Source organism: Myotis daubentonii, chromosome 12, assembly GCF_963259705.1.
Source record: "Myotis daubentonii chromosome 12, mMyoDau2.1, whole genome shotgun sequence".
In the NCBI taxonomy this organism is placed as follows: Eukaryota; Metazoa; Chordata; class Mammalia; order Chiroptera; family Vespertilionidae; genus Myotis; species Myotis daubentonii.
In genome coordinates, this window is record NC_081851.1 from 70,652,169 (window position 1) to 70,679,566 (window position 27,398).

Sequence of the window (27,398 nt, forward strand, 5' to 3'; positions counted from 1 at the left end):
AATATCAGACACATGACTCTGGGAGACATAAGAGAGCCATCGTGGGACTTGCCCTTCATTAGCCCCAACTTAGCCTGTTGACTAGACAGGTTGCAACTGGGCAGTGTCAAGGTGTGTTGTGCAGAAAGGTGTGGGCATTGGAGGCAGGCGGTTTTGCTATTGTCACTCCAGCTCTACCCCTTATACCTGCGCAAACACCTGCCCCAAGCCTTGGGTTTCATTGATGAACCTGCCTCCCAGGGCAGCTGCGAGGATTACATAAGTACAGAGTGAATGTATAACGACTATAAAACGCCCACTCCATTCCCTTGCACAAGACAAGGCTGCATCTACCAGCGTGGCCCACCAGCTCCTGGGAAGGGTGGTCCCTGACCTACAGCCTGAGACGGAGGCCCTGAGCGGGGGGCCCCACATCTACTTCTCTGCTCTCTGGGACGAATGGCATTAAATGAGGAATCTTGGAATCACGGCCCACACCAAAAAATACTCTGCCCCATAAAACTGCCGTTTAGTCTAAGAAGGCCATGAACGTCTCCATAAAGAAGAGGCTGAAAATAGAGGAGTTCTTTTTGGATCCATCAGAATTGCTGAAACCCGCCTGTTCGAGGGGCCAGACAGATCAGGGGCCTTCAGAGTCCCCATGCGGCGGTGCCTTAGCTTAGGGGCTTCAAGGCCCTCTGCGGCAGCTCTGCCTGCGGTTCGAACGGAGAGCAGGCATCCTGGGCCGGCCAACGAGGCCACTACTCGGTCCTTAAAGGTGCCCTGCATCTAATGGACAAGCACGGCTGACCACTAAAGGTATTCGTGTTCCCAGGAAGGAGCTGGGCCTTTACATGGACCCGCTAGTCCCCACTGATGGAGCACAGGTTCCTACTCCCATGAGATGGCATTCTGCGATCCCTCCCGGCATGAAGGTTCTTTGGAAATAAAAAGCTAACCCCATAGATGGATGATCCTAATAATGGAAAACACAGTCAGTGCTCAGTCACCAGGGAGCGGAGTGAGCAGCGTGTAGGTGAACTGTGGTAAAACAATAAGAAGGGCCATAGGGTGGGACTCGGATCCGGTATGATTGGTGCCACACGGAGTAGAGGGCCATCTGCAAGCCCAGGAGCGAGGCCCCACCAGAAACCAACCCCAGTGGCACTCCGACCTTGGACTTGCAGCTCCCAGAACTGTGAGAAAACGACTGTCTGCTGGGTAAGCCCTCTGGTCGGTGGTATTTGCATGGCAGCCGAGCACACCAAGACGGAGCCCGTGGCACTGGCCCCGCAGATGACGGTGAGGAACCAATGCGTGTTTGCTGGGGACGAGTGCGGACCGGGGTCTGAGACACTGAGCGGTGACAACGTGAGAGGCCACTTGGAAGAGGGAGGAAAAGGCAGGGAGAGGCCAGTGGGCAAAACCAGGCAGTGCACGTGCCACGCGTGGTCCGCCAACATGGCCCCGGGACAGTAGAAGGTCAAGAAGAGCACTGTCTTGGCGATGCCCTGACAACCCTGGGACTTCCCTCTAAGGTATATTTTTTAAAGGGAAAGAGAACCACACCAAGGAAACAGGCCAGGACAACCATTTCAATAGATAACAACCTTTCAGCCATTTTTTTTCCTTCAGGCAATTTACACAGTGTTTTGTGTTCCTAACCCACTCGGCTGGCCGGCGGGCATTATTTTCACCTTTTATGCTTCTGGAACAGTGAGTGTGCTCCTGAATAGCATGTAATTTCAACCAAATCATTTCTCATGGGACCAGTGTGGTGCTGTGTTTCTCCAGTGTTATTTCATGGTTTGGGGTACCATGACCCCCCCTCCCACGGGGACAGGCAGCTGGGGCTCCACACCTTTGCCCAGCTCTCCTCCTCTCGAACCTCATTCCCACATACTGTAAGATTTCACTTACATGTGGAATCTAGAGAAAAACCAAAACAAATGAATAAACCAACCAACCCACATAAAAACAGACTCACGGAAACAGAGAGCAAACGAATGGCTGCCAGAGGGGAGGGGAGCGAGGGGACTGGGTGAAGGAAGGTGAAGGGGAATAAGAGGTGCAATCTTGCAGTCATAAAATAAACAAGCCACGGAGATGGAGTGTACAGCACAGGAAATGTAGTCAATAATATCGTAATAACTTTGCATGGAGACAGACTTAATGTAGTAATCAGCCCATAAGGTACATAAATGTCAAATCACTATGTTGTACACCTGAAATGAATATACCATGGTATGCCAACTATCCTATATAATAAAAGCCTAATATGCAAATTGACTGAACGGCAGAATGATCGGTCGCTATGATGCACACTGACCACTAGGGGGCAGATGCTCAACACAGGAGCTGCCCCCTGGTGGTCAGTGCGCTCCCACAGGGGGAGTGCTGCTCAGCCAGAGGCTGGACTCACAGCTGCCGAGTACAGCGGTGGTGGCGGGAGCCTCTCCCACCTCCACGGCAGCCCTAAAGAGCAGTGAGCAGGCGAACGGTAAAGAGTGAGGGGTTCCGGATTGCGAGAGGGCGCAGGCTGGGCTGAGGGACCCCTCCTCCCTCCAAGTGCACAAATTTCATGCACTGAGCCTCTGGTACTTTAATAAAAAAAATTTAAAAGCCCCCCAAACTCATTCCCAGACTCAAAAATGGAAAAGTCCTGTGGGTCAGCCAGACAGGGCATGCCTTTCCCAGCCAAGATAGCACATGCTGGAGGTTTGAATAGGCCATTACCTCTGTGCAGTAAGGGGGAGAAAGGTTTGCAGAATCTGTGAAGCTGGGTCTGCACCAATTTCCCAGCATGCCCCACCCCGGCCCCCACCTGTGATTCTTTGACTAGATCCTAGCCCTTGAAGACTAAAGGAACCTTCACCTTGCAGGGCCAGGATGGCTTTGGGGACTGATGAAGTGGACTGTCCCTTGCCTACAGCATGGATCCCTGACGGCCACGCTGGCTGGGGAGAGAAAGAAGGCAGCTGGGTAGCTGGAGCAGGGTCCAGGAATGGTCTCTGTGTGCCAACGATTCAGAGGATGGGATTCCTGGGCCTGTAGGCGTAAGTCACTAGCTGAACGTGTCTCCCATCAGGACAGGCCTGCAAGCCATTTGAGTAGACGCGTGTGTGTGCAACTCCGATAGATGAATCTATTGGGAAATCGTTACTCTGTGTCCTGGCACTCAGCCCCAGCATTCCTCCTTCAGACTGGGCATTTGTAGAACTATCTGACTTCTCTCTGCCTCCCCTCCATCACTCTGACTGCTTCCAAAGGCCCAGACCACGCTGACCTCCTTTCTCCAGCCCCTGCAGCGCTTGTCGCTGGCACCCCCTGGACTCCCCAAGTGGAGTACAGGCTCCTCCAGGCAGACCTCTGCCCCTCCCAGTGCCTGGCATGGTGTCTGGGACACTGCGGGCATCACCACAGACTACGTCCAGCAGGAGCCGAGACCTGTCTGGGGACGCAGCCAGCACACCGCCAAGTGTGGGCTCTGCACGCAGTCGGTGCCCAATTCTACACCCATTAGTTGCTCAATGAGTGCTTGGTAGTGCACAGGGAGGGAGGCGGCGTGACTCTGTGATCTAGAACCCGGCGGCAGTCCCTGCTGGTGCCACACAGCCACTCCTGGGGGTCAGTTAGGGCTGGAGAGGGACTTCTGACCTCCAAGTGCTCAGCAGGGACTGGGGCTGAAAGCCATATGCTGTTCTCAGCTCCCTGTCCTCCGCTCAGCGAGGAGAAGGCCCAGGGGTCCCGGCTCTGCCTCTGTTCTGCTGAGCAGTGGGGCCCTGAGCGGGGTGTCCCCAGGCTGGTGTCCCCGGGGGTCCCCTCATGCTCTGAGGAGGACACGTCTCTGGGTGGTCTGGCTGCCTGTGTTGCATCTCTCTGCTTGCCTGGTTCACTCAGCGTCAAATGATCTGTTAACAAAACCGTTAAGTCCAGACAGCCCTCCAATTAGTGATTAACAACCCCCCGGAGGCCAGAGCTCTGTGAAGGGGGAGGCTTCCCAGGCGGGGCGGGGCCGCTGTGTCGCGGGTGGGTGAGGAGGCCAGACCTCCTGCGGACGGAGCGCCACATTCCAGGGGCTCTGACCCATTTCCTGGGCGAGGGTGAGTGTTGGGGTGGGTGCTGGAAAGGGTAACGGGGGGACTGTGGGTCTGGCTCCAGATCTGTGCGGAGGGTCACGCCAGTCAGATCTGGGAGAATATTTTGGACAACCTTGCTTTAAAATCAAAATTTCTTCTCTGGGATTCTTTAGAAATTGCTGCAGGGGCAGTGATACCAACAGCTGGCATTGTTGTGAGCTTACTCTGTGCCCGGCACTGTGTTAAGACGTTGCATGCATCATTAAACCCTCAATGCATGTGTATGCGGCTGGCGCTGTCACTGTTTCCACATCACAGATAAGGAAACTGAGGCCGAGAGAGACCTGCTTCCTGGCACGAGTTCACCGGGTTCGCGGGGAGTGGAATTTGAATTCTACCCAAGCCACTCGGTGCAGAACCTGGCTCGCCAGCCCGCCGCCTGCAGCCTTGCTGGGCTGATCTGTCCCATGGATGGGTGTGGCCCCTGCTGAGCCCTTGGTACCCTGACATCAAGCTGAGCGTCACAGGATGCCGGGAGCCCCTGCAGGGAGTTGGGAGGGGCCCCTGGAGTTAGGGGAGGACCCACCACAGGCCTGGTTCCTTTTGGTGAGGGTGATGGTGGAGACCAAATGGGCCGTTGGGAGAAGAAAGGCCCATTTCTGTTCAGAGCGGACCCCTGGGAGGTCGGTCTTGTGAGCGTCCGATGTTAGTGCTGTTGATACAACCTCCCGAGACTCTGGAGGGCCAGGGGTCGTTGGCTTTGTCACACTGGGTCCCTAGAGGACGGCGGACACAGGAAGTGGCCCCGGTGCCGGTAGCGAAAACAGTCACAGCAGACAGGTTTACGGGGATGGCTATGTGCTAGGCACCACTCCCGGCTTCACGTCAAAGACCTCGCTCACTCATCACAACAACTGGAAGGACCAGGTCCTGTGATGATGCCCCTTTTACAGACGAAGGAACAGAGACATGTCAGGACCCACATTCTGCGGAGGCGCTTGGGGACAGGAGCAAGACGCAGGGGAAAGGTGTGGGCTGCCCGGCTGCAGCATGAAGTCCCACAGGCATTTCCTGTCTGCTCAGGCCCTTGGGCACCAACCTGCCTTCACCACCCAAAGGGAGGAGGCAGCTGGAGAGGAGTCACAGAACCGCGGCGGGTCATTCCCAGCCAGCGCTTTGTGCCCTCACCCATCTCACGCTGCTTGAGCATCCCTCAGAGCCCGGCACTGGCTGGGGAGCTGGGGGTGGCATGGGAATGGGACCGGGTACTGGCCATCCAGTTGGGAGAATGACCCAGGAGTGGGTGCTGGGCCAAGGCACGGAGCACCGCTGGCTGGGAGAGAACCAGGGAGCGGAGTGGCTACAGGGCATCCTGTGAGCAGAATGGCAAGAGGTGAAGGGGGAGCCAGGCAGGAGCCAGGCCCTAAGCACCAGGTGGGGGATGGGCATGTCCTCAGAGGAGAGGGGCTGTTGGACGCATTCCACCAGGAGTGACAGGACCGCTGTGGCTGCGCTGAGGGCCTGGAGGTCAGCAGTGCAGGCCAGTGGAGAGGAGAGGACTGAGCAGAGGAGGCCGGGTCCAGGGAGTTTGCAGACCCAGTGTCCCAGGGGAAAAGGTGAGTCAAGGACAAACTCAGGCGTGACTTTGAACTCCGGGATGGATTCGTGAGGTCATTTCTGAGACGGGGACCCAGGAAGAGCGGGTCTGTGGGAAGATGACTTCAGTGTGGACATTTCGTGCCCCTGGGCTACCGTGTGTGGGCAAACGGCTTTACCGCGCATTCCCAGCTTCTTCTAGAATATTCATTGCGGGTGCAGAGGGCGCAGCGTGCCCTGGCATGGCAGAGGGCAGGGGAGGGAGACCTGGGATCTATGCTGGCCTCACGGCTGGGGACGGCAGTCCTGGGCCCCCCTGCAGGGCAGCTGATGCAGCAGCTTGGAGGGGAGGGACATGGAGGTGCCACGAAGGGGCTTGGTCGGGGCTGCCAGCCCTGGGAACGAGCTTGGGCCTCTTCCCCGTCTCCAGCTCTGGGCGGGGCCCGGATTTCCACCCTTTCATGGGCTTCTTTGCTCGGCTGGACTCTCCAGACCCGGGGCCACTGTCGATGGGATGACTGCTTTCGGTGTAAAGGGGGTTCAGTGCTACGTGTGTTCGTGCTGGTCTCCTCAAATCCTCCTCGAGGGAGGACGAGGGAAAGGAGGCTCAGAGAGGTTAGGAGACTCGCCCCAGTCACACAGCTGTTCACTATGCCCCACAGCATCTTCAGCAGATCCCGTCTTTGCCAAGCAGAAGGCGGCATGAGGGCAGACAGAGCTCCGTGGGCTGGAGGCCCGCCCAGGGCCAAGGATGGGAGGTGAGGAGAGGGGGAACCACAGGATGGGGCCACACACGCTGCCTGTTCTCCGACCCTGGGAGCCCTCATGGCCCCTCCCTCTGGGCCTACAAAGTCTAAAGTCAGAACAGACAAGCCTCTCACTCCAGGTCAACTTGGACTTGGCTTTTTGGTGCAGAAGCAAATGGGAGCAGGAGCAGCCTGGCTTCTCTGTCCTGGACACGTGGATGAAAACACAACAGCTTTTCTGCAGCTACGACCAGGCCCAGGGCTGGGCCTCACAAGGTCTCTGGCTACCCTCTCAGCTACCAGTAATCCTTTGAAAGAAAGGGGACAGGGAGGATGACATCAGTAGCTTGCGCCTCTACTGCACCCCCCTCGGCTGGGCTGCGTGGACTGGTGACATTAGACTTGACGGTTTCCAGGCCCGAGGTTGGCCACCACCTCTGCCCACGGATGAGCCCAGGGGACCCAATCCAACAACAAGACAAATGGCTCTGGTGTTTTACAACAGGATACAAATGGAACTAATTCTTTTTTCCTCCCTTATCACTTTGCACACGTGAAATCTGTTTTAATTAGCTTTCCGTCTATCACCGTCAGCCAAATATGGAAGAAACCCCACAGACGGCTCCCACCCTCAAATGGTGCTTAGAGAAAGAAAGATTTATCCTTGCAAGTTTCGTAAGAAAATCTATATGTGCTCAATGCATTTAAATAACACTCATTAAAGTGAACTGCATGCAAGCTGCCTTCCCTCGTCACAGATGAGAGGCAGTAGCTTGACCTATTGCAAATCAAAAAGCGCTTCCACACCACCTTTATTTTTCAACTGGTTAAGTTTTCAGATGAAAGTCCCAACACCCTTTTTTGGGGGGGAAGGCAGACTAACATAAATCGCCCCAACGGAAATTTTAGCCCAGCCGATTGGAAGATAATGACAAGAAACAAAATGTGAAATTTTAAATCAGGGCACTAATGAAATCTAAAAATACCAGTGGCTCCTCCCTCTGGCTGGCAAGACCCGCTCCTCGTGGATGGGATTTCTCCATAATTACTCAACCCCGTGAGAGGCTAGGTTGTCACGTCAAACAATAGGAGGGAAAGTCTCCGGACTTTAAGGAGCCAGATCTCAAGGCGAGCCACGGTGGGCCTTATTATAACGCTGGGCGAGGTTTCAGCCAGTGAACAGGAGAGAAGGCAAGTTCTTCTTTTCCTAAAGTGGAGTCCGGACTAGTGTTGACACCGCGCAGTGCCTCCCGGACCCCTCTCGGAGCCGCCGCCTGTCATTTAGGAGTGTGAAATCAATGGGGCTCGGGAGATGTAAAATCCCGGGGGGCGGAATTAAAAGTGACCCGAATCCAAACCCACACGGTCTTGTCAGGAATATGATTCTCACACGGCAAGCTCCAAAGATGTGATTTCGAAATGCGGGCTTCTTATTTTAAAAAATATGCAGTTGTTTGACATTCGGTCTGACAGACAAATTATAGCTTTAGCAATACAGGCCTTTAGGATTAGAAACGAAAGGAGAAGTTACTGAAAAAACACCACAACACACACCACACACACACACCAACAAACCCACCAGGCCTGAGTTGGGAGGCATTTGTACGTGTGTTGCATTGTCTCTCTTCACCGGAATATAAGGAGATGCATCAGCGGACGAGGCCGTGAACATAGAGAATCAAATTCAATGTAATTTCTGGGGGAAACAGTCAGCTCTCCCGCAAACTACCCAAGTCTGTGTGAGGGTTGTCACTGGGGGAGGGGAACCTCACTGACTCACCAGAAGGGGGCGCTGTGGACACTGGCCAGGCACGCCCCATCGCATGCATACCTCGCACTGAAGCTACCCTTTGGGGCTGGAAGAGGGAAGCCCATCAGGCCCCTCTTTCTTCTCCCTCCTGTGCATGCGCTTGGACCTACCATAGAGGATGGGTCATGTCCTCGGGCCCCACAAAGATGCTACAGGTCTGACCCTGCAGTGACCAGTGTGCCCAGGGGACAGCAGGGGCCAGTCTCTACCACCGCATCTTCCTGCTCTGTGGACTCAGGTGCCTGGGGATGATGCCTGGCAATTCTGGGGAGGCGGATGCCAGTTCCCTGCTAAACCCCAAGCGAGGGACTCCAGTCCAGTTACCGGTTTCCTTTCTGCACAGAACAAGGCCTTTTCCTAGATGCATGTCTGACACCTGGCAAGTCAGCAAGACCCTTCACCAGTCCCGGGAGGTTGCCAGGTTAGGGGGTTATGCTCCCCCGGTGGGGAGAAGGGAGCCCACCCACAGCCTCAGGCCTTGGCAAGGCCTTGGAGCTGCTGGGACACCCAGTGCCCATTGTGTCAGAGTTGGCAACAAGTACACTGGGAGCAAGTTTTTGTTTTTGTAAAGGGAGAGAGAGCCTAAAACCAAACAAAAAAATTAATTTAGTCTTTTTTTTTTAAAAGATCGTAAACAAAGCAAGAGTTTACCAGAATGTAGATGTAATTTTCTATGATTTTGTTGTTTAAAACTAGTGCTGATTTCCAAAACAAAGACAGTCAGGGCGCATGAGACTGGGAACGAAACCCAGTGAAGATCTAGGCTGTGGGGGTGCTTGACAAGGCTTGGAAATCGCCCGAAAGGACGAAGAAGGAGATTCATGAGCAGAGGCGGGAAGAGGACAGTTATCTGGAGCCAGGGCTCCCCAAGAGGCAAGGCCCCCGAGATGCAGGCTCAGGGGCTGAAAAAGGGGAGGCTGAGGATCGTGCCCAGAGACTCACACTTCCTAGGTCCACCTCCCCTCCCCTTTCCACGAGGCCTGGGTCCCCCAGCAGGCAGACGGCAGGCCATGTCCCTCCTGCTGCACCGGGCCCAGGCCGAGCTGCCTCCTTTCCACACTCAGCACGAGCAGGCCTGGCTGTCTGGAGCTCTAGGGGCCCCACCAGAGCCTCACCGAGCCACCCTTGGGTCCTTGAAACAAAAAAAATCCAACTGGCTCAGGATGGTCTGGGAGTATCTCCTGGGCCTCAGCGAATGCCCAGGGAGGCGCTCTCATCCGATGGCACGGTGAGGGGTGCTTTTCTGGGGAGGGACACGGACAGTTCATATTCCCCCTGTCCGCATGCTGGAAGATGGAAAAGGCCCATGGGACTGTTTCATGGAGCCCTGAGGGGAACACACGACGCCTGCTCATTCTGCACTTGGCCTGGCCTTGGGGTCAGAGGTGAAATGGCCTAGGGCTTGGGCCGGAGGCATAAGGACCCTGGACTTGGCAGACTCGCCCTCCCCTCCTCTTCCTGCCCACTCACATTGCCCTGTAACCCTGTCCTGTCTTCCTCCTTCTCCTCTATCTGAGGCCAGGGGGCTCTACGGCAGCCTCCAGGGTGGGTGAGGTCAGAGGGTGCTGCGGGGGAGCACAGGGCGCCAGGAACCACGCTCCTGTCCGTGCCCGTCGCAGTGACCACGTGGGGAGGCACAGATGCAGGCACACAGGGAGCAGGTGGCAGCGGGACTTACCTTTGGGGTGCCCGGGGTCGGTGAACTCATACTTCCCCACACCAATGGTCCGCAGCATCTGCAGCCCGTGGGCGGAGTCGGTCGTGGGGGGCCCGTTGGTGGCAGGGGCACCGCTGGGACGAGTGGCCGACGGCTGGGCTGGCGGCGGTGGAGGCAGCAGAGGCCCTGCCATATGACCGTTGCCCACCGCAGTGGGTCCCGGGCGGGCCACCTGCCCCACGCCAGGCAGTGTGGAGACGGCCAGGGGCTGTGGGCTGGCATACAGGGCCTGGGCGGGCATGTTGACCACCACACTGCTCAGTGGCTGAGAGGGCGGCTGTGGCAGCGAGTAGTGGCCTGGCATCAGCGGGAGCTGGGGCCCCACGTGTGGAGGCAGTGAGGGGGTCACCCCGATGACCGGGGCCTGGACGTTCACGGCCGGGCTGAAGGTGGGAGGCTGGGCCACTCCATAGGAGTGTGCGATCAGGGCGGGCTGGCTCCCGGCGGCCACCGTGGTCACCCATGGCCCTGTGCCTGCAAGGGAGATGGAAGAGATGTCATCTGCCGGTTATACATTCACTCAACAAACACCGGCTGCCCCAGGCCCTGGGCTGGGCGCCGGGGTCACAGGGGTGGACAACACGCCTGTGCCCAGGAGCTCACAGAATAAGCACCTGCGATTACAGGAGCAGGAGAGAAGTGCCTCAGGATATCTGAGCAGATGGCTGCGAGGGCTCGGGAGGGACAGCAGTCTTCCTGGGACAGGTGGAGAGGCAACACAACAGACAGAAAAACGGGGAGGCCTTCAAAGAGATCCGGGTTCAAAGCCTGGCTCTGCCACTTGCTTGCTAAGAGCCTGGGCAAGTTGCTCATCTCCTCTGAGCCTCATTCCTCCCACCTGTTACATGGAACTAGCAACACCGACCTCACAGGTCTCCTGGGAAGAAGGGAATGAGGAAAACATACTTTAAAACAACTAGCAGAGGGCCTCGTATGTGCGACATGTTCCATACACGCTGGCACTTCCCCTTCCTCTTTGGAGGATCACGGAGGGGCGGTGATGGCTGGATTGCAATGGCAGGTTTCGCGGGGCCAGGGCTGGAGCTGCAGAGCTGGGGGGGGGGGTGTGCGGTGCGGGAAGTCAGTAGGGGCTGCTCTCTATGGCCTCGCTGCGGGGCCAGGCAACCTCTGCATAGCCAGCCTCGGGGGAAACGTGAGAATCCTTTTTGGCCCTGAAGGAACTGGTAGGCCTGGTCCAAGACACAGGGCCAGGGCAGGCAGGGCAGGGCCAGGGCCCCCTGAGGGAGCTGCCATTGAGGGGACCCAAGCCGGCTTATGAGTGAGACAGGCAAGGCCAGTCTGGGTTGCCTCGGACTGAATGGGTGTAGATGTAGGTCTTTGTCACTTGAATGTCACCTTAGCTTTCCTGACGCCTCTGGAGTGGCCGTGTAGATTGAGGGCGAGGCCCTGAGGAAGGAGGGTGGGCTACCAGCCCCAGAGGTAGACGCCGGGGCTGGGAGCTCCCACACAGAAAGATCACGAGGCAGGGGAAGAATCAAGACAGCAGGGCAACTATCAAACCAGCCGAGGGCGCTGTCCCCGAGGAGCTGTCCGAAGGGAGAGCCACGGGGCAGGGTGGCGGACAGCGCTTGAGGCCTGGTTCTGCCCTCACTAGCCGAGTGACCTCAGCACAAGCCTCCCCGAGTCAGTTTCCCCATCTGCCGCGGGACAGGAATGACGCCAGCTTGGCAGGGCCGCTGCGAGCAGCGAGATGACATAGAACGAGGCACGCCACACCCGTGCAACCAACAGCTCTGACCACGAAGAGGCTGGAGGACGCGAGGAGCTGGCAGATGTCGGTGAAACGGCACCAGCCAGATTCTAGAAAGGGCTGCCGAGGGGAGGCTGTCCCCCAGCCTGGAGAAGAGGAGGTGGCGTCACCACAAGCCAGCCTGGTGTCTCAAGGACACAGCACGGCCTGCTAAGCTCAGTTTTCTCCAGGATTAGCCAGGGAGCCTGAGAAAATGCTCCAGAACTTCCGAGTGCAGCTGGGAGGTCTCGGATGGCTCTGTGGGGAGATCCGGAGGTGCCGTGGGCCGAGGCCTAGATGTCTGAGGGGGTGGCCCAGAGGATGCCGAGACCTGCAGAGAGGCGTCTGCTGGTGTGAGCCAAACTCTGCTCACCATTGTTACCAAGGATGACTAAGTCTGCAGGTGACATACTATTGGGAGGATGAGGCACTGGTCAGCAAGGAAAGCAGGAACCTCAGAGATCCCAAGGGTCACGAAAAACATGGACAAGGCCTTGGCCTGGGGCCTCCACCCCTAGCTGCCTCACCCGCTTGCGAGGAGATGGACAGGGTCAGGGCAGCCACAGGACAGCGCTGGGCTCTTACTGCTGAGACAGCATGTGATGTGGCTGCCAGCAGGGCAGAGGTGACATAGGCTGCGGTGAGCAGAGGGGACAGAGGCTGTGGTGGGCAGAAGGGACATAGGCTGTGATGAGCAGAGGGGACATAGGCTGTGGTGGGCAGAGGGGACAGAGGCTGCGATGGGCAGAGCAGAGGGGACAGAGGCCGCGGTGGGCAGAGCAGAGGGGCTGAGCGGAGGCACTGGGCCGGCCACGAACGGTCCTTCGTGCTGTGATCATGGGTATCGTTGTTGAGCAATGAGATCGGAGCAACCCCTTTGAAGGGAAAGGGACTGGAAACTGGGCTCCGGGCGCGGCTGAAGAACGTGGGTGTTTATCGCACAGAAGCCTGGAGCGGGGGGAGTGGGCTCTCCAGGTATCTGCAGGGCTGTGGCACGGAGGGACCCGTGTGTGCATCTTAAGAGGGGTGTGGGACGGATGGAGACAGCACGGAAGGCTCTGGTTATGGTCCCCGCTGTCCAAAGAAGGCCTGGCCTGCTGTAGGAAGTGGTGCGTGAATCCCCCGTCCTGGGCGCACCCCCAGGAGCACCCCCTCCCCATGTATCCATTGGCAAGGCAGAACTCACTGGAAGGTGTGACTTGAGAAACTTGTGTTGAGCCAGGGTACTGCTGTTGGGAATAACTATTCAAAATCACCCCGAGCCCACTCAGAGTCACTCCTAGATGTCACTCTGACTCCCCTGCTTTCTCCCGACTCTCTTGAGTAGCAGAGGAAGGGGGTGGAGACACAGCCACTGCCCACGGAATGACACGCAGTGCCCCCACCTGACTCAGCGCAGCCTGGGGTCCGGGCTGCTGCAGGCCCCTGCGCCAGGACCTGCTGAGGAGCTGGGGTGCCCCGTAGGCGCCCAGCCCTGGGCACAGGTGCCTCTGCCCACGGAGGAAGTACACACCTGGATTGTCGCTCTCCCTCATCTGTTTGGAGGGCGGCTCATCAGTGTCCCAGGGCGTGGCCTGATTGATGGGCGTCTGCCCCCACCGGATGCTGGTCGTGAGTCCCTGGGACTGACTGTCTGCTTTGGAGATGCCGGGCGCCTGGGGAGAAGCAGAGCAGGAGGGTGAGCACAGCCCCGCAAGGGTCCTGCCCTGAGACTCGTGTCCCCTGCCCCCACCCCAGCAGTCCTGCTGCCACCTGAGCCACGGGCCAGTTCCTGGGGGAATGACAGAGCCTGTGGCCCAGCCGGAGCAGTTGTGACCTCTGCTAAACTCCCAGCTCCGGAGCACCCACCCCAGGACCTCCCCGGCCACCCTCCGTGGCCACTCACGCCACTGGAGCCATCACAAAGAAAAGAGCGTTCTGCCCTGAGATGTGACGTCCCTCCAGCCCCCGGGGCATTCGTAAACTGTAACAACACCCATGGGCATGTGCTGAGCACCGGCTGCATACTCAGTGCAGGCTCAATGCCACCATCCACCTGGCCCTTCGACATGTGAGAGAGCGCCTCTCCAAAGCTCAGCTCCCAGGCCCCACCCTGCCCACACCCGCCTGGAGGCCCCGGAAGTCCCACTGGGGAGGAGACAGAGGCAGGCGCAGGGTGGGGATCCAGGCTGGTGGGAGGACAGCTCCCACCCGGCCGCCCGGAGGGAGGCAGGCCTGGCTGCAGGCCTCACTCTCTAACTTTGATCATGAAAGAGAAAGGAACCTCAGGGTGAAAGCAGCCATGAGGACAGCGCTGGTCTCCTGAGCCTCAGCCTGATGGTGGGATGTTATGCAATCGTTAAAAATCACGTTTCCTATGCATTCTCAAGGGGATGGCAAAATGCCTGCACTGGGATGCTACACGAGAGAAGCAGGACACAAATGACAACTACCGCCCCACCATGAGGACAATGTGTGTCGGAGGGAAACGCTGAAACATTAGCAGGGGTGCTATCCTGGGGTGAGAGGGTTCGGGGTGACGTTTATTCTCTTGCCTATGCTTTTCTGTATTTGCCAGACATTCTACTATGGCCATTTCCATTATCATCATTACAGTAACAGGGGGGCAGACGCAGGCTTACAGTTTTCCTATGGAAAACAGTACACTAGCTAATGAAGATTAGCACAAGAATAAACCCTGTGTTTTGCAGACTCACAACTGTAACCCTACTTCTGTCCCACCCTGTATAATAAGCAGTAAACAAACAAACAAATGAACAAATAAATGAAGTAAAAATCCAGAAAGCAGGTCGGAGAGCCCGGGACTGGGATCACTGGGATGTGAGGGGGTGTGGGTCTCAGCAGAGGTAGTTTCAGGAGTGACCGTGGTTCCCAGGAGTTCAGCCAGAGTCCAACAAGTTTGGGGGTGAAGAGCAAGATGGGGTGGGGGGGGGGCAGAAACAGCTGCCCATTGGAGACAGTCACCCAAGACCAAAGGCGCCCCAAGGGGTATCTGCAGGCCTATTTAGGTGAGGCCTTGGTCCCGGTGATTCTGATGGAAGTGGTCCCAGTGCCCCAGCTGGTGGGGCAGCGCCCGCTGCTGGCCTCTCTGACAGTAGGTCCCCGGGGTGGGGGGATGTATGAGCAGGGAGGACAGAGGGTTAGTGGGGCTTTGAAGCCTCATGGGGAGGACTACCAGCCTGCACCAGGTCTGCTGGGAGGAACGGAGCTGCATCCCATAGATCAGGAGGACCACCAGCCTGCACTGAGCCTGCTGGGAGGAGCGGAGCTGCATCCCATTATAACCAGGGAGGACCACCAGCCTGCACTGAGCCTGCTGGGAGGAGCGGAGCTGCATCCCATTATAACCAGGGAGGACCACCAGCCTGCACTGAGCCTGCTGGGAGGAGCGGAGCCGCGTCCCATCAGAACCAGGGAGGACCACCAGCCTGCACCGGGCCTGCTGGGAGGAGCGGAGCCGCATCCCATAGATCAGGGAGGACTACCAGCCTGCACCGGGCCGCTGGCAGGAGCGGAGCCGCATCCCATTAGGCCCGTTGCTGCACTGAGCTAATTGCATCAGGCTGCACTTTAGCTCTGGCCTGCGTTTCAGATGCTTGGCGTCTGTGAACAGAGCGGCAAACAAAGGGAAAGAGGAATCTCCCGAGGGAAGAACAATTCAACGGACAAGCTGCCTTGTCGGAGGCTCCTGCCCCATTTCTGTCCGTGGGACAGATGGGAGCTTGCGGTGGGCGAGATGGGTGGGAACTGAAGGAACAATAGTGTGGCTTCTACAGAGTTCTCTAAATAGACAGCTCTCCAGGGCGCCCTGTCTGCACCCCTCTGTATTCCCAGGTTCTTGGGGTGCTGGTGGGTTCAGAGGCTCACAGGTTGCTTCCCCGTAATCAAAGGCATTGAAGTGGGGGGGGGGGCGGCAGGAGCCTGTGCGATGTCCCATCCAGGGCCCAGTTTGGCGTGAAATTTGAAGGCAGACACCCCAGCCTCCTCACCAGCGCCCTCCTTCCTGGTAAGACAGAAACCCTTCCTGCCAGTAGGGGGCGCTGCAGCCCCTCTCTGCTACACTGGGTCTCTGTGGGTCTCCCAGGCCAGAGGCAGGCTTGGTTCTCAGGGACCTCCTCTGTCTCATTTCTCCCCTGCGGAGTCAGTGTCAGGGCCCTGCCTGGTCCCTTGACAGGGAAGGCAAGGGCCTGGGCCTGGCCCTTACAGCAGGCGCTGCAGCCAGCGGAGGTGGCTGGGGTCCCCCCTCAAGAGTGGGGAACCGGATTCTGAGCTCTTCAACTTCAGGAGTTGCACTGTTTGCCCTGACGTGGGTTCCAAAACACTCCTGCCAGCTCAGTCGCTTGTGCCTTTGTTGGTTAGTTGGTTTGTTTCACAGAACTGGGCCCCTGTCCTGTGCCCAGTCCTGCCCAAGGCACGGGGACACCAGGCCCAGCAGAGGGAGCACTCGGCACCTATGCAAACCGTGGGGACTTAGACGCCAGAAGGAAGCTGGGGTGCAGGGGGTGACTGGGTGTGGTGACAACTGGTTTGCTGTCCGGCTATGTCCTTCATGAACACTACAAGCAAGTTCTCCCGTACAAGAACTGTGTTCTGCTGTGAGAAGCACAGATTCCCTTTTTGCTTCAGGAGAGATAAACAGGGCCACTTGCATTCTCGCCGGCGCCAGCAGCTTCTGAGGCTAGGAGCAACTTGCAGCTCAGGAGTTTTGTTTTATTAAAAGAGTGACATGAACATCCCGTCCTCTACTCCCTGCAGGAAAAACACGGACATGGGTGTGCGGTGTGCCGAGGCCCGGGCACCCAGGTGGGAGAGGGACGCCCGGCGATGAGGCCGCTCCGCCTGACCGGGGCCCCTCCTCCTGCAAAAGGCCCCGGTCCAAGGAAACGTGTGGTCCCGGTTCTGAAGGCCCTGGGGGACTGTGTGGGTCCGAAGCTCCGGCTCTAAGCCTCCCCCATGGTCCGGAGTTCAGAGGTCCGAGAGTCACCAAAGGCTCCCCAGCCCAAATGCCAGGCTTCTGGATTCCACTGCGCGCCAGGGGGCTGCCCTGCCTTCTGTGAGAATGCCACAGAAACAACCAGGACAACAGCTCGGGGCACGCGGAGGGGGGTGCGGGGGGGGGGAGGTGGAGTGGGGGAGCAGGGCTGGGAGAGCCTCCCTGACCCCCTGCCACTGCCCTTGTCCATCCGGGACATCAGTGAAGCCGCCGGACACTTGGCCTTTTCCCCGCGGCCCTGGCCGTGCTCTGCTCCGGTGACATGATGGCACTGGCAGACAGAGGTGACGAGGACAGCCCTCCTGCCTGGCACCACGAAGAGGCCCTATCCGCCCACCATCCAGCCTGAGCAGGATCCTCTCTGCTTCCCTTTAATGAGATGCTAATGGGATGCATCATTAACGCAGCAGCTTTTAAACCCGAGCTCTTGTAAATTTTCAAAGGTCACATTCTTACGGTAGCTGACAGCATCCTGCTTCTTCCAGCGACTGAAGACACTAAGGACCCTGATCCTAATGGATGGGCCTCTGAGGCGGCTGCTCGGGCCCAGGCGCCCGCTGTGGGGGTGGGGGTGGGTGGGGGGCGGGTGCTGGGGAACCTCCTCCTGGAGGAAGTCTCCCAGGGCGCCTGGCTCACGCTCTACCAGCTCGGGGAGAGCCGGTTACACGCTGCCCACAGGGCTGCATCGGGGCCTGTGGCGGGGGGGGCGGGGGGAGGGGGGGGAAGGTGGGGCACTTTGCAGAGATGCCTGGCCACGGGGGCGAGGGGCTGACACCGCTGGGGGCGCAGAGCCACGTTCCCTCCCACAGAGTGTCACGGGCTCACCAGGCTGTGCACCCGTGAAGCTGCTGCAGTCCAGAGGGGCTGCTTTTTCTAACGCGTTCACCCAGAGGAGCACCATTTCCTACTTTGCACAGAGGTGCCCTACGGGCCAGCAGGGTCCGGGTGGTCAGGGGGATTTGAGGGATGAGCCTTCCTGGGGGCCCTCACGCGTCTCGCTTCTTCCAGCTCCGACGCCCTGTGCTCAGGATGACCGCAGCTGGCACGCTGCCTCTCAGGGCTGTGCTGACCCTGCACTGGCGGGCCAGCTCCATGAGGGAGGGACCAGGCACGGTGCCCGGCAGAGCTGGTGCTTGGCCTGGTGCAGGTGCCCAGGGAACGAATGGATGAGAGCAGGGTCTGTGGGCTACAGTGCTGGCCAACAGCAGGAACATGCCTTCCTGTAGGTTCAGCACACGTGTCGATGCAGGGAGTGCACGTAGGAGGAGTAAATAACGTGAGCAACCGAGCAGGGGGGTGAAGCGCGTGGTGTGCCTGGGCAACCTGGTGCAATGCGTTCCCCTCATTGGGGACACGGGGTTTCCGGACTGTGGGGGCCTTGTGTACTGGGACCCCAACACCACTGCCCCAGAGGCTGCTGGAGGCTGCTCGGAGTCCTGGTGCCCCAAACCTCTGCCCTGCTCGTGTGCCTGGTATTGTGGACGACTGGGTGCCGGGGTTGGTGCCCGCCTCTGGGGGGCGGGGGCATCTTCTGCAGAAACCAGAACTCAGCTCCTTCCACTGTCGCCAAGAAGATCAGAAGACAGTGAACCGACAGACCCTGGACAGCAGGGAGTGATTCCAGAATGGACGGGGTTGGTGCTGGGCCCCCAAACTAGGCAGGATCCAATAAGGCTGATGGATTCGGGCTGACAGCACAGTTAGCGTGTTTCCAGCCTACACACCTGACAGAGCTGGGCTCGCGTGGGCCTCCTCTGGGGGAAATAACAGCGCCAGCACCCGTGACCGACCCCTCCCCGCCGATGAACCTGCAAGCCCCCACACTGCTGTCACGCGTGTGGTGCTGGCAGGGCTGGCAGGGCCTGCTTCGGCCGAGTGTCACTGAGGACAGCCAGCCCCCCCCTTCACAGTAACAGCCCTTCCCCTCCAGGGAGCCGAGTGCCCCAGCCCTCACGGTGGTGGAATCGGTCAGACAATGCTTCCGTGCTCACGTGGGCCAGAACCACTGCTGGGCACCGGACACAGTGATGGTCAAGGCTTGCTTCTCACCCCTGAGAAATTTACACCAGTGGCATGGGACACACCCACACCAAGGACCCGTGAGGATGACAGGCTGGAAGAGGGACCGTAGGAAACAGAACCACGATGCCGTGACACTATGCCAGCTCTGGGCCGAGCCTTTCAAGGGGACTCGCAGCCTGTGCCTGGGTCTCTCAGACTCTCCAGTTCAGACCAGAGATCAGAATACCACTGAGTGATTCTAGCCAACACCACGGGAGCTCAGGGGGTCCCAGCCAAGCCCTCCCAGAGTGTCTGGGCACACATTCCTAAGATTTTATAGAATGCTGTTTAAAGGCACTTACAGCAGAGGGGTACACAGTCTACTGTGCATATTGCAAAATAGCAGAAGTTCAAAAGTCCTTCCTGTGTTGCTCTGGACATATAAACGCTATGTTTTACATGTATCCCTTTGTGTTCCTCAGAGGACGGGGCAGCATAACTATAGCAGGGGATGTGATTACATAAACGCTAAATCTGAAGCTACCGCAGTCTCTCCCCAGGCATATGCCGCTAGGTGGGGGGTGGAGGGGGTGGCCTTGGATGAAAACTGAGAAGCCATGGGTGATCTGGGGCGGATCTGCAGCCTCATTTTTGTCCCTGTCACTTCCATCTAATTTGGGAAAGACGAGCTTTGGTGTGACACCCCCACACCCCAGCTCCGGATTCTGAGGGCCCCTTCTAACAAAGGGCTGCTGGTGCGGCCTGAGCCCTTTGGCATCTTCTCTGATTCGAGGTGGAAGCCGGAGAACAGGCTCTGCCAGCTTCCCTTGCAGCTAGAACACGGGCATGTGCCGGCGGCTCAAACACACTGGGTGAGAGTTCTGTCTGGAAGCTGGGCAACACGAGGAAACCGGTGCAGCTCCGAGGCCACGCCCCGCAGAGATCCGTGGAGGAGGCATGTAGATTAGGGAGCACGCAGACGGGGGAGGCTCTGGGGTCCTGGGCCAGCAGCTGAGGTGCGTGCTGTCACTTCCCTCTTCTTACCCTGGAAGGTTCTCAGGTCTCCTCTGAGAACAGCCAGAGCAGGTCCCCGCACAGCTCCTAGCGGAAGTGGATTTGCTGAGGTCCCTCCGGGCCCTGGGGGAGCACGTCCCAGCGGCTGCCGGCTCCAGGACTGAGTGGAGCTGGGGGGGGCCTCTCCCTGCAGAGTGGACGTGCCGCTCCCTTTCCGCGTCCCCTCCACTGCCAGGCGCCCAGGTTCCTCACGGTGTCGGTGCCCCTGTGCGGACTGACGGGCGCCAGGTTTTAGAAAACGTACTCAGGCTGGTGTGTTGGGACTGTGCGTGGGAATCTGTCGGGGTTCCTGCAACTACAAAAGGGGAGCCCCAGGAAGGCAACTCTTACGTAAAGGAATGATATTGAAATGGGGGGAATTCAGGCTTGGGGAGGAGCTATTTTGGTGTCTGGGTTTTTCACTTATTTATTTAAGAAAAATATATTTTTATTATTGATTTCAGAGAGGAAGGGAGAGGGAGAGAGAGATAGAAACATCAATGACGAGAGAGAATCATTGATCGGCTGCCTCCTGCACGCCCACACTAGGGATCGAGCCGGCAACCAGGGCATATGCTCTGACCGGAAATCGAACAGTGACCTCCTAGTTCATAGATCGATGCTCAACCACTGAGCCACACTGACCAGGCTGGTGTCTGGGTTTTCAGAGTCCAGCTCATGGGTTATACACCGAGACTGTTGGCTCTCTAGGTCTGCCAGGTTATCAGTGACAGCACTGACTTAAAGGTCATGCAGATACAGCATGGACCACGTCAGTTGTAGGGGTTCCCCAGCGTTAGTGCACATAGGATCTGGGGGGGGGGGCATGTTAAAAGTGCAGGTTTCTGGATCTACCCCCCCGTGCTTCTGAATCAGAAGGTCTGGAGTGGGGGAACCCCAAAATGTGGCCCTTTAACAAGCCTACCAGGCGGTGCAGGTGGTCCATGGACCTCGCTCTGGGGAACGACAGCCTTGACATTCAAGCCCTCAGGCCATTTGTGCCCTCAGTGAGGTGACCTCAGAGCCGAAGCTGCTGGCGGGGCTGGACGGGGACAGAGCTCTGGGCTTCGCTCACGGGCTCACAGGCGCCGGCTCTTTAGTCACGCTGTCTTCTCGGACTCCTGTTCCCAGCCTGGGTTTCTCAGGGTCAGAAGGACACCCTGACAGGCACCAAAGCTATAAATCTGTGGCCTCGGGGAAGAGCAGTGACATTTATGAGTCTCTCAATTCCCATTTCATGATCGCTACTGAACTGCAAACAAGAGCATAACCACAGTCAATCCCTGCTTAGGGCCGAGGGAGGCTCTCTGGGGTCCCCTCGGCGCTCATTAACGAGGCTGCCCTCTCTGGCCCCCGGGTCCCCGGCCGGCGCCCTTGGTCCCCCCTCTGTATCAGCGCCATCATGTGCTCCGGGGCCCGATGAAATTTCTAATAATACTAACCAATGATGTGTTAAATTGAGACACTTCTGGCTCGCACGCCGGAAGCCGCATGATGGTTTAAAGGACCAGTGCTTACCTTTCTCTATCAATTTGCTGCTAAATCACTGCCTTCGGAGCAACTTACAGAAAAGTAATTCTTTATTTGAATTTTAATTTCAATCTTGTCATCTTAAATAGATATTCAGATTCCAATCACATGACAGGATCTGATGATGTGTCAGGAGGGCAAGTGTCCCTGTTGGGAGCCTGGCGGGGGGGTGGGGGGTGGGGACGGAGGATGTGACGTGGGGATGGGTAAGGGAGCTGAGCAAGGAGGGGGGCCAAGGGGCAGATGAGGGCAGCCACGTGCTGGGTGGGAGAGAGAACTTCAGAGGCCGGCGGGCAGCCTCTAGCCTGGCCCTGTCATCCGAGGCTGTGTCCTGCCCCAAGGGTCACCTGCAAGTACTTTAGGTGGAGACTGGCCACTTCCTGCCTGTCTCTCACTGGGCCACATAAGCACCAAGAAGCTCCAGCCACGACGAGCCGGCAGCACCGAGGAGGGGGGGCTGCCTGGCCTGTGCCGTCCTAACAGCTCCATTTACTGAGCACCTGCTGCATGCCAGGCTAGGGCAGGATGCCATCTCCTCCCCTGAGTTCTGTGCTCACGCCTCCACTTTACGGTAAGGCCTGGAGAAGCGCCATCGCAGCTAGAGGGTGCCAGACTCAGACGCCAACGGCCTTTACTGTCCTAGGACTCTCAGGGGTGCTCTGGGAGGGCCAGAATGTCCCCAGGCCACCCCCACTGTGGCTGACAGCCCCCAAACAGGCGTAGCCACGTCAAGGTCACGTCCACACTGCCCTGCTTGGGTGACACTCAGTGCCCCTCTCAGGTGCCCGCTGGAGCTGGATCCCCTGGGCTTCCACCATCTCCCCAGTCCCTCTGATCCCCTAGACTCTGGGCCATTGACACGTTCCCCAACCCCTGCCAGTGTGTGCTGGCCCTTTCCAAGTCTTCAGTCTCTGACCCGGTGTCCCAGACCGACACCTCCACCCCTCTCCAAAGTGGGCAGTGCCCCGAGGGGCCACCCTTCATGTCCCCTCTCTCTTCTACTCACCCCCCCCCCCCATCAGCCCTTCCCTTGGCATTCCACCATGGGACCCACACATCCTTGCCTCTCCACTTTAGCTGCCATTCCACCCCCACCTGCCTCCTCTCCTTCCATGGTCATTCCCCTCCACCGGGCTCAGGACACCTGGGATTCTGCTCCCCACCTTTCACCTTTCACCTCTCCCCACCCCAGCACTTCAGTGAGACCATCCCCTTTATCATTTTTTAATTATTATTATTATTTTTTAGAGAAGGAGTAAGGGGGGGGGGAGAGAGAGAGAGAGAGAGAGCGAGAGAGAGAGAAACATCAATGTGAGAGAGATACATGGATCAGTTGCCTCCCGTATGCGCCCCAACTGGAGATCAAACCCAAAACCTAGGCATGTGCCCTGACCAGGAATTGAGCCCAGGACCTCTGGTGCACAGGGCGTCACTGCAACCAACGGAGCCAACCAGCCCGGGCGAGAGACCGTCCCTCCCAATGAGCAGTCACCTCCTGCTGCCAAGTCCGGCGCACTTCCCAGCCTCTTCCTCGGACCCGTCACACTGGCCTCCTCCCTTTTCCTTCTTGAAACTCCTTCCCTTCCGTTTCCGCAACGATGCCTGTCCTGGCTGCCCCCCTCTGCGGTGCTGCCCGCCGGCTTCTCCGGCCAGCTCTCCCAGGTGGCCGTGCCCCAGGGCTCCGGCCAGGCCCGCCTCGCCCTCCTCGGCCCCTTTGGGCCCTGTCTCCGTTGGTAATTATTGTTCTGATACGAAGCACCTGTGCAGGAGCCATTGCCTTCGATAGGACCCCGCTTTCTAGAGAACTGGGCAAGTATATTTGCTTTTCCGTTATCCGGCTTCAAAGTCTACGCCTTGCAGACGTTTTTGCTCCAGGTTCAGCACAGACGGCTCCCCCGGCGCATGTAAAGCAACGGCGTCTGGGGCTGGTTTTTGCCGCGCCCTCGCCGCCTCGCGCGCCCCGTCCAGGCCCCGAACCTCTCCCAGGGGATGGGCCTTGCGGACAAAAGAAAGGATAAATCTGGCAGAACCTTCAACTCAAAGCTTTCAACTTTCCTCTGACAACGTTCAACAGAAAACTTCTTAGTCCCATTTCCAAGGAACTTTTCATCCGTTACAAAACCCACACCATTTTCAAAGGGGCTTTGAAATAAGATCACCTAGAAAAAGCAGCCCGCCACAGATGAAAGGCTCTGAAGAGAAAGAGGCGCTTTCCCGGGCTCCAGCCCCCCCGCCCCCCCCCCCGCCAGCAGCCCCCCTTTCATTCTGCTGAGAGGTGCGGGGCCGCCTGTGATGTGAGCGAACGAGCGGCCCGATGGACGGCGAGGTGGACGGCGAGGGGCACCTGCGTGCGGAGCGGGGGTGCGCCTTTCATCGACCCCCTTCAGTGGGCCCTCCTGGGTCTCCGACAGCCGTGTGCCCGTCCCCTGCCCGGTTTGCTCAGAGCCCGCCGCCCTGCCCATGCCCCTGCCCTCGGCCTTTGTGACCAGGCAGCCGCCATCTCAGTCCCGCTGCCTGAGTGGGCGGGGAGGGAGGCCGGCCCAGAGCAGCCCGGCCCAGCCTTTGATGGGACTTTTCCCCAACGCCCGCCCTGCAGGCAGCGACTCTGGGACCGCCCCGGACCTCCCAGCCTGGGGCACGCCTGGGGCACGCCTGTCCTGCCCTCCCCGGGTCAGCTCCGACCGCAGACACACATCCGACGGCGACGGCCACTCGGGGCGCCTCTGCTCTCCGCGGGTCTGAGCTCCTCAGGGCGCACCGAGGACGAGGCCGCTGTGCAGGCCCCGAGCTGGCAGGTGGGACCAGGTGGGACCAGGTGGGACCAGGTGCTGCTTGGCTGACCGTGAGGCCCCAGCAGGGCCCTCAGAGGCCAAGGTGAACTGAAGCCACGTTTCTGAGGCTCCCCAGCAGGCTCATCAGGGCCGGCCTGGCCCCTCTGCCCCTCAAGGCTGCCTGCCCCCCCACCCCCCTGGAACCCTAGGACAAACCAAGCTTCCTTGGGTGCAGGGCTCACCCAGAGCCGGAAAGGGCCCCGAGTGGAGGCCCCGCGGACTGTGCACCCCTCAGGTCCCTTCCTCACCCTCCTCCACAGAGACTCTCATTTCACCCCAAAGGCTCTGCGAGGGGAGCAGCGAGGGGTTGTGAGGCCTCTGCCTGGGCCGGAGGAAGTTGACTGCGCTCCACTCACGCCCAGCAAGGAGGTGCTGACACAGCCGGCTCAGCGACCTCATTAGAGGCCTAACCAGAGAGAGGACTGTGGCAGGGTCGCCCCGAGGTCGGGAGGACAAAGAAACAGATGTCCCTGGGAGGCAGGCCTCAGACGAGGAGCTAAACCAGTTTTACTGCCGGACTGCGAGGCTCCCCGAAGTAAGTGCCGCCCAGTGTGTCTCAGAGAGGAGCTCGGCGGGACTGGTGGGGCCTGCGGTGGAACATTCCAGAAGCGCACAACGAGGGTCTCCGTTGACATCCTCCCAGCTCCCCGCACCCTCTCTCTGCTGGGGCTTTGGTCATGGGTTACCGAGCGGCCAGGCAGGGTCCTGATGGAGGGGGGTGTCCCCTGGCCACGGCCAGCTCAGCTCCCTTCCTTCAGAATTGATGGGTCAAGTGATTTTCCTTTTTCTTAAAAAAATTTATATATATGTATTATTGATTCCAGAGAGGAAGGGAGGGGGAGAGAGAGATAGAAACATCAGTGATGAGAGAGATTCATTGATCGGCTGCCTCCTGAACGCCCCCTACTGGGGATCGAGTCCACAACCCGGGCATATGCCCTTGACCAGAATCGAACCCAGGACCCTTCAGTCCGCAGGCGGACGCTCTATCCACTGAGCCAATCCGGCCAGGGTGGAAGTGATTTTCTTTAAGGAAATGCCCGCTTTCAGCATCAGCTGTCTCTTCGGGAAGCTTGCTGGGGCAGACGGATTCTATCTAAACTCCCTGGAGGTCCAGGAGCGAAGGGGAAAGTGGTAAAATCTGTAGGAGGCGGTGGGAGGGGGCAGGAACCCTCTTGGGTGGACAGCTGGACAGACTTCTCTTCCTGGACAGTGGCCCCGGGGTGGGGGTGTTACGGAGGGACACACAGGCCTGACGCGCACTCGGCTGGCCCTCCCACCAGCCTGAGCGCTCGTTCTCCGAGGCTTTGCTTTCCCCCTCTCACAACATAATCTCCGTGATCTGAGTCTTCCCCGCATGCTGTTGAAAGGCTTGTTGTATTTATCTCCGGAGAATCTGCCGTGCCCCCGTGCAATTTTCCATTGTCACGGTTCATTTTAATTTCCTCTAAGGCTGTTGGCCACTCTCGTGTTCAGAAATAGCTCGTTCCACTTAATAAAAGCGCTTGAATATGCAGACACGAGAAGTTTCCCTGGCTCGCTCCCACGCGTCCCAGGAAGGGGAGTGAGCTGCAGGCCGGGCCTCGCGCGGAGAGGCTGAGCGCACGCCAGGTGGCTTGTGAGGAAGGAGACGCTCGCCGTGAAAGGTGCCCAGGAGCTTCTGCTGGAGACCAAGCCGGCCTGGTGGCCACACACCCGCCATCGGGCCGACAGCGCGGCGTCCTGGAGGGCCTCCGCCCCCCTAACCATTGGAGCTCTGGCCTGGCAGGCGGAAGGTCTGGGTTTGAGTCCTGCACCACCTCTGGGCATGCTTTCCTTGGGCTATGAAACCGGCACGATAATTCTTCCGAAGACCGATTTCAGCAGGGAGTGAACATCTGCGTCAGGGCCCAGCACAGAAGCCGGGCAGAGCCGGCTCAGCAAGTGGCAGCAATTACTCCTGTGAGGGGGCCCAGCCATGCCAGGCGGACGCCGTGCCCCAGGCAGCCTCCACATCAGTTCCCTCTGGGTCGCCAGGGCCAGAGAACCCCCGCAGGCTGTGATTATCAAGGGGGGACAGAAAAGAGGGTCGCGGGCTGGATCTTGCCTCGCCACGTCCACGGGAAGCCTGGCAGTGTGGCCACGAGACCAAAGCCCAGGCCTGCGAGCTCGGGGGCCCGGGTCTGCGCTGGGGTCCAGGTCGCAGAGCTGTTGGGCTTGCAGACCCGGGGGGCAGGGACACAGCCACGGGGCCCCCTTCCTTGGCCTGAATAACAACACCCAGGAGCCAAGAGTCTAGGGTGACTGGCATTTGGGAACAGGAAGAGGGGGAGGCCCGAGGCACTGACTCAAAATTCCCAGCAGAGCGGCAGCTGAAAGGCCTCCGTGTCGTCGGCTCGGGAAGCCAGTTCCTGCCCCGTGGCCTTGGCAGGACAGGGAAGCCTCCTGGCCCTGGAGAGAAACCCGAAGCTTCGCTCTGGGGGGGAGGCGGGCAGGCAGGGCAATATAGTATTCCGGGTCCTCTGCGCCCCAGAGAGGGAGTCCAGGCAGCCACGGGCAGCTCACCTGCACTGCCAGGGGCCCCCGTGAGCATCACCTCCGGGGACCATACATACCCCCAAACCAGCCCGCCCCTCATCACCTTCACCTCGGCTCAGCACCGACACCGCTCAGGCAGGTGGATTTACACATCCACCTGAGGCACAAATATACGCCGAGAGCAGAGGTGGGGGACCCTCCCAACCTAGACCGTGGTCTCCCCCCTTCTCCCCTGAACGCACCGTCCAGGCCCTACAGCCTGGCCCCGACAACACACATGTTCACACAGGCGCACAAGTGTGCCCACGCACGGACTCGGCTACCTACGCACCAAGCCCACACGTGTGCCCTCTACCCCCCACCCCCAACACACAGAACCCCGCCTGCTCGGGCCACGGGGGGCTTCAGCCCCCACAGGGCGGGAGGCGCTGGCCGATGTCCCCCCCCTTCCCCGCCCCTCCCATCGGTCCCACAGAAGCTTTTTTCCTGCAGCGGCTCCGAAACAGTCCCCCGTGGCCCCTGGGAGCTTCCCTCCCAGACACTTTTTCCTAAACCCGCTTCCAATCTGACTCATTTCAGTTTTAAAACAAGAAAACATCAACAAACACGGCGGAGGGAAACAGATGGTAACAATCACAGGAGGGAGAGAGCAGAGCCGCTCCCTCAGCGAGGGCAGCCAAACATATTGTCCCCATGGCGCCTCGTCCCGGCCACTGCTGTGTACCCTGGGCGCAGGCTCCGCACCCTCCTGCCCTCCCGCTGGGGAGCCGGGCCAGCACGGGCGGGGCACAGGGGC

The 27,398-nt window shown here is 58.9% G+C and overlaps 1 protein-coding gene across 2 annotated transcripts in view; it reads right to left on the reverse strand.

Annotated features, from left to right (window-relative positions):
• The window catches only part of KLHL29 (kelch like family member 29), a 266,413-nt gene that overhangs the window by 42,385 nt on the left and 196,630 nt on the right, over positions 1-27,398 (reverse strand). For both annotated transcript variants that reach the window (XM_059660438.1, XM_059660439.1), the window contains 2 exons: positions 13,191-13,332; positions 9,889-10,401 (listed from right to left, as the gene is read on the reverse strand). In XM_059660438.1, coding sequence (XP_059516421.1) covers positions 9,889-10,401; positions 13,191-13,332 — 655 coding nt within the window. The remainder of the gene's footprint in view (positions 1-9,888; positions 10,402-13,190; positions 13,333-27,398) is intronic.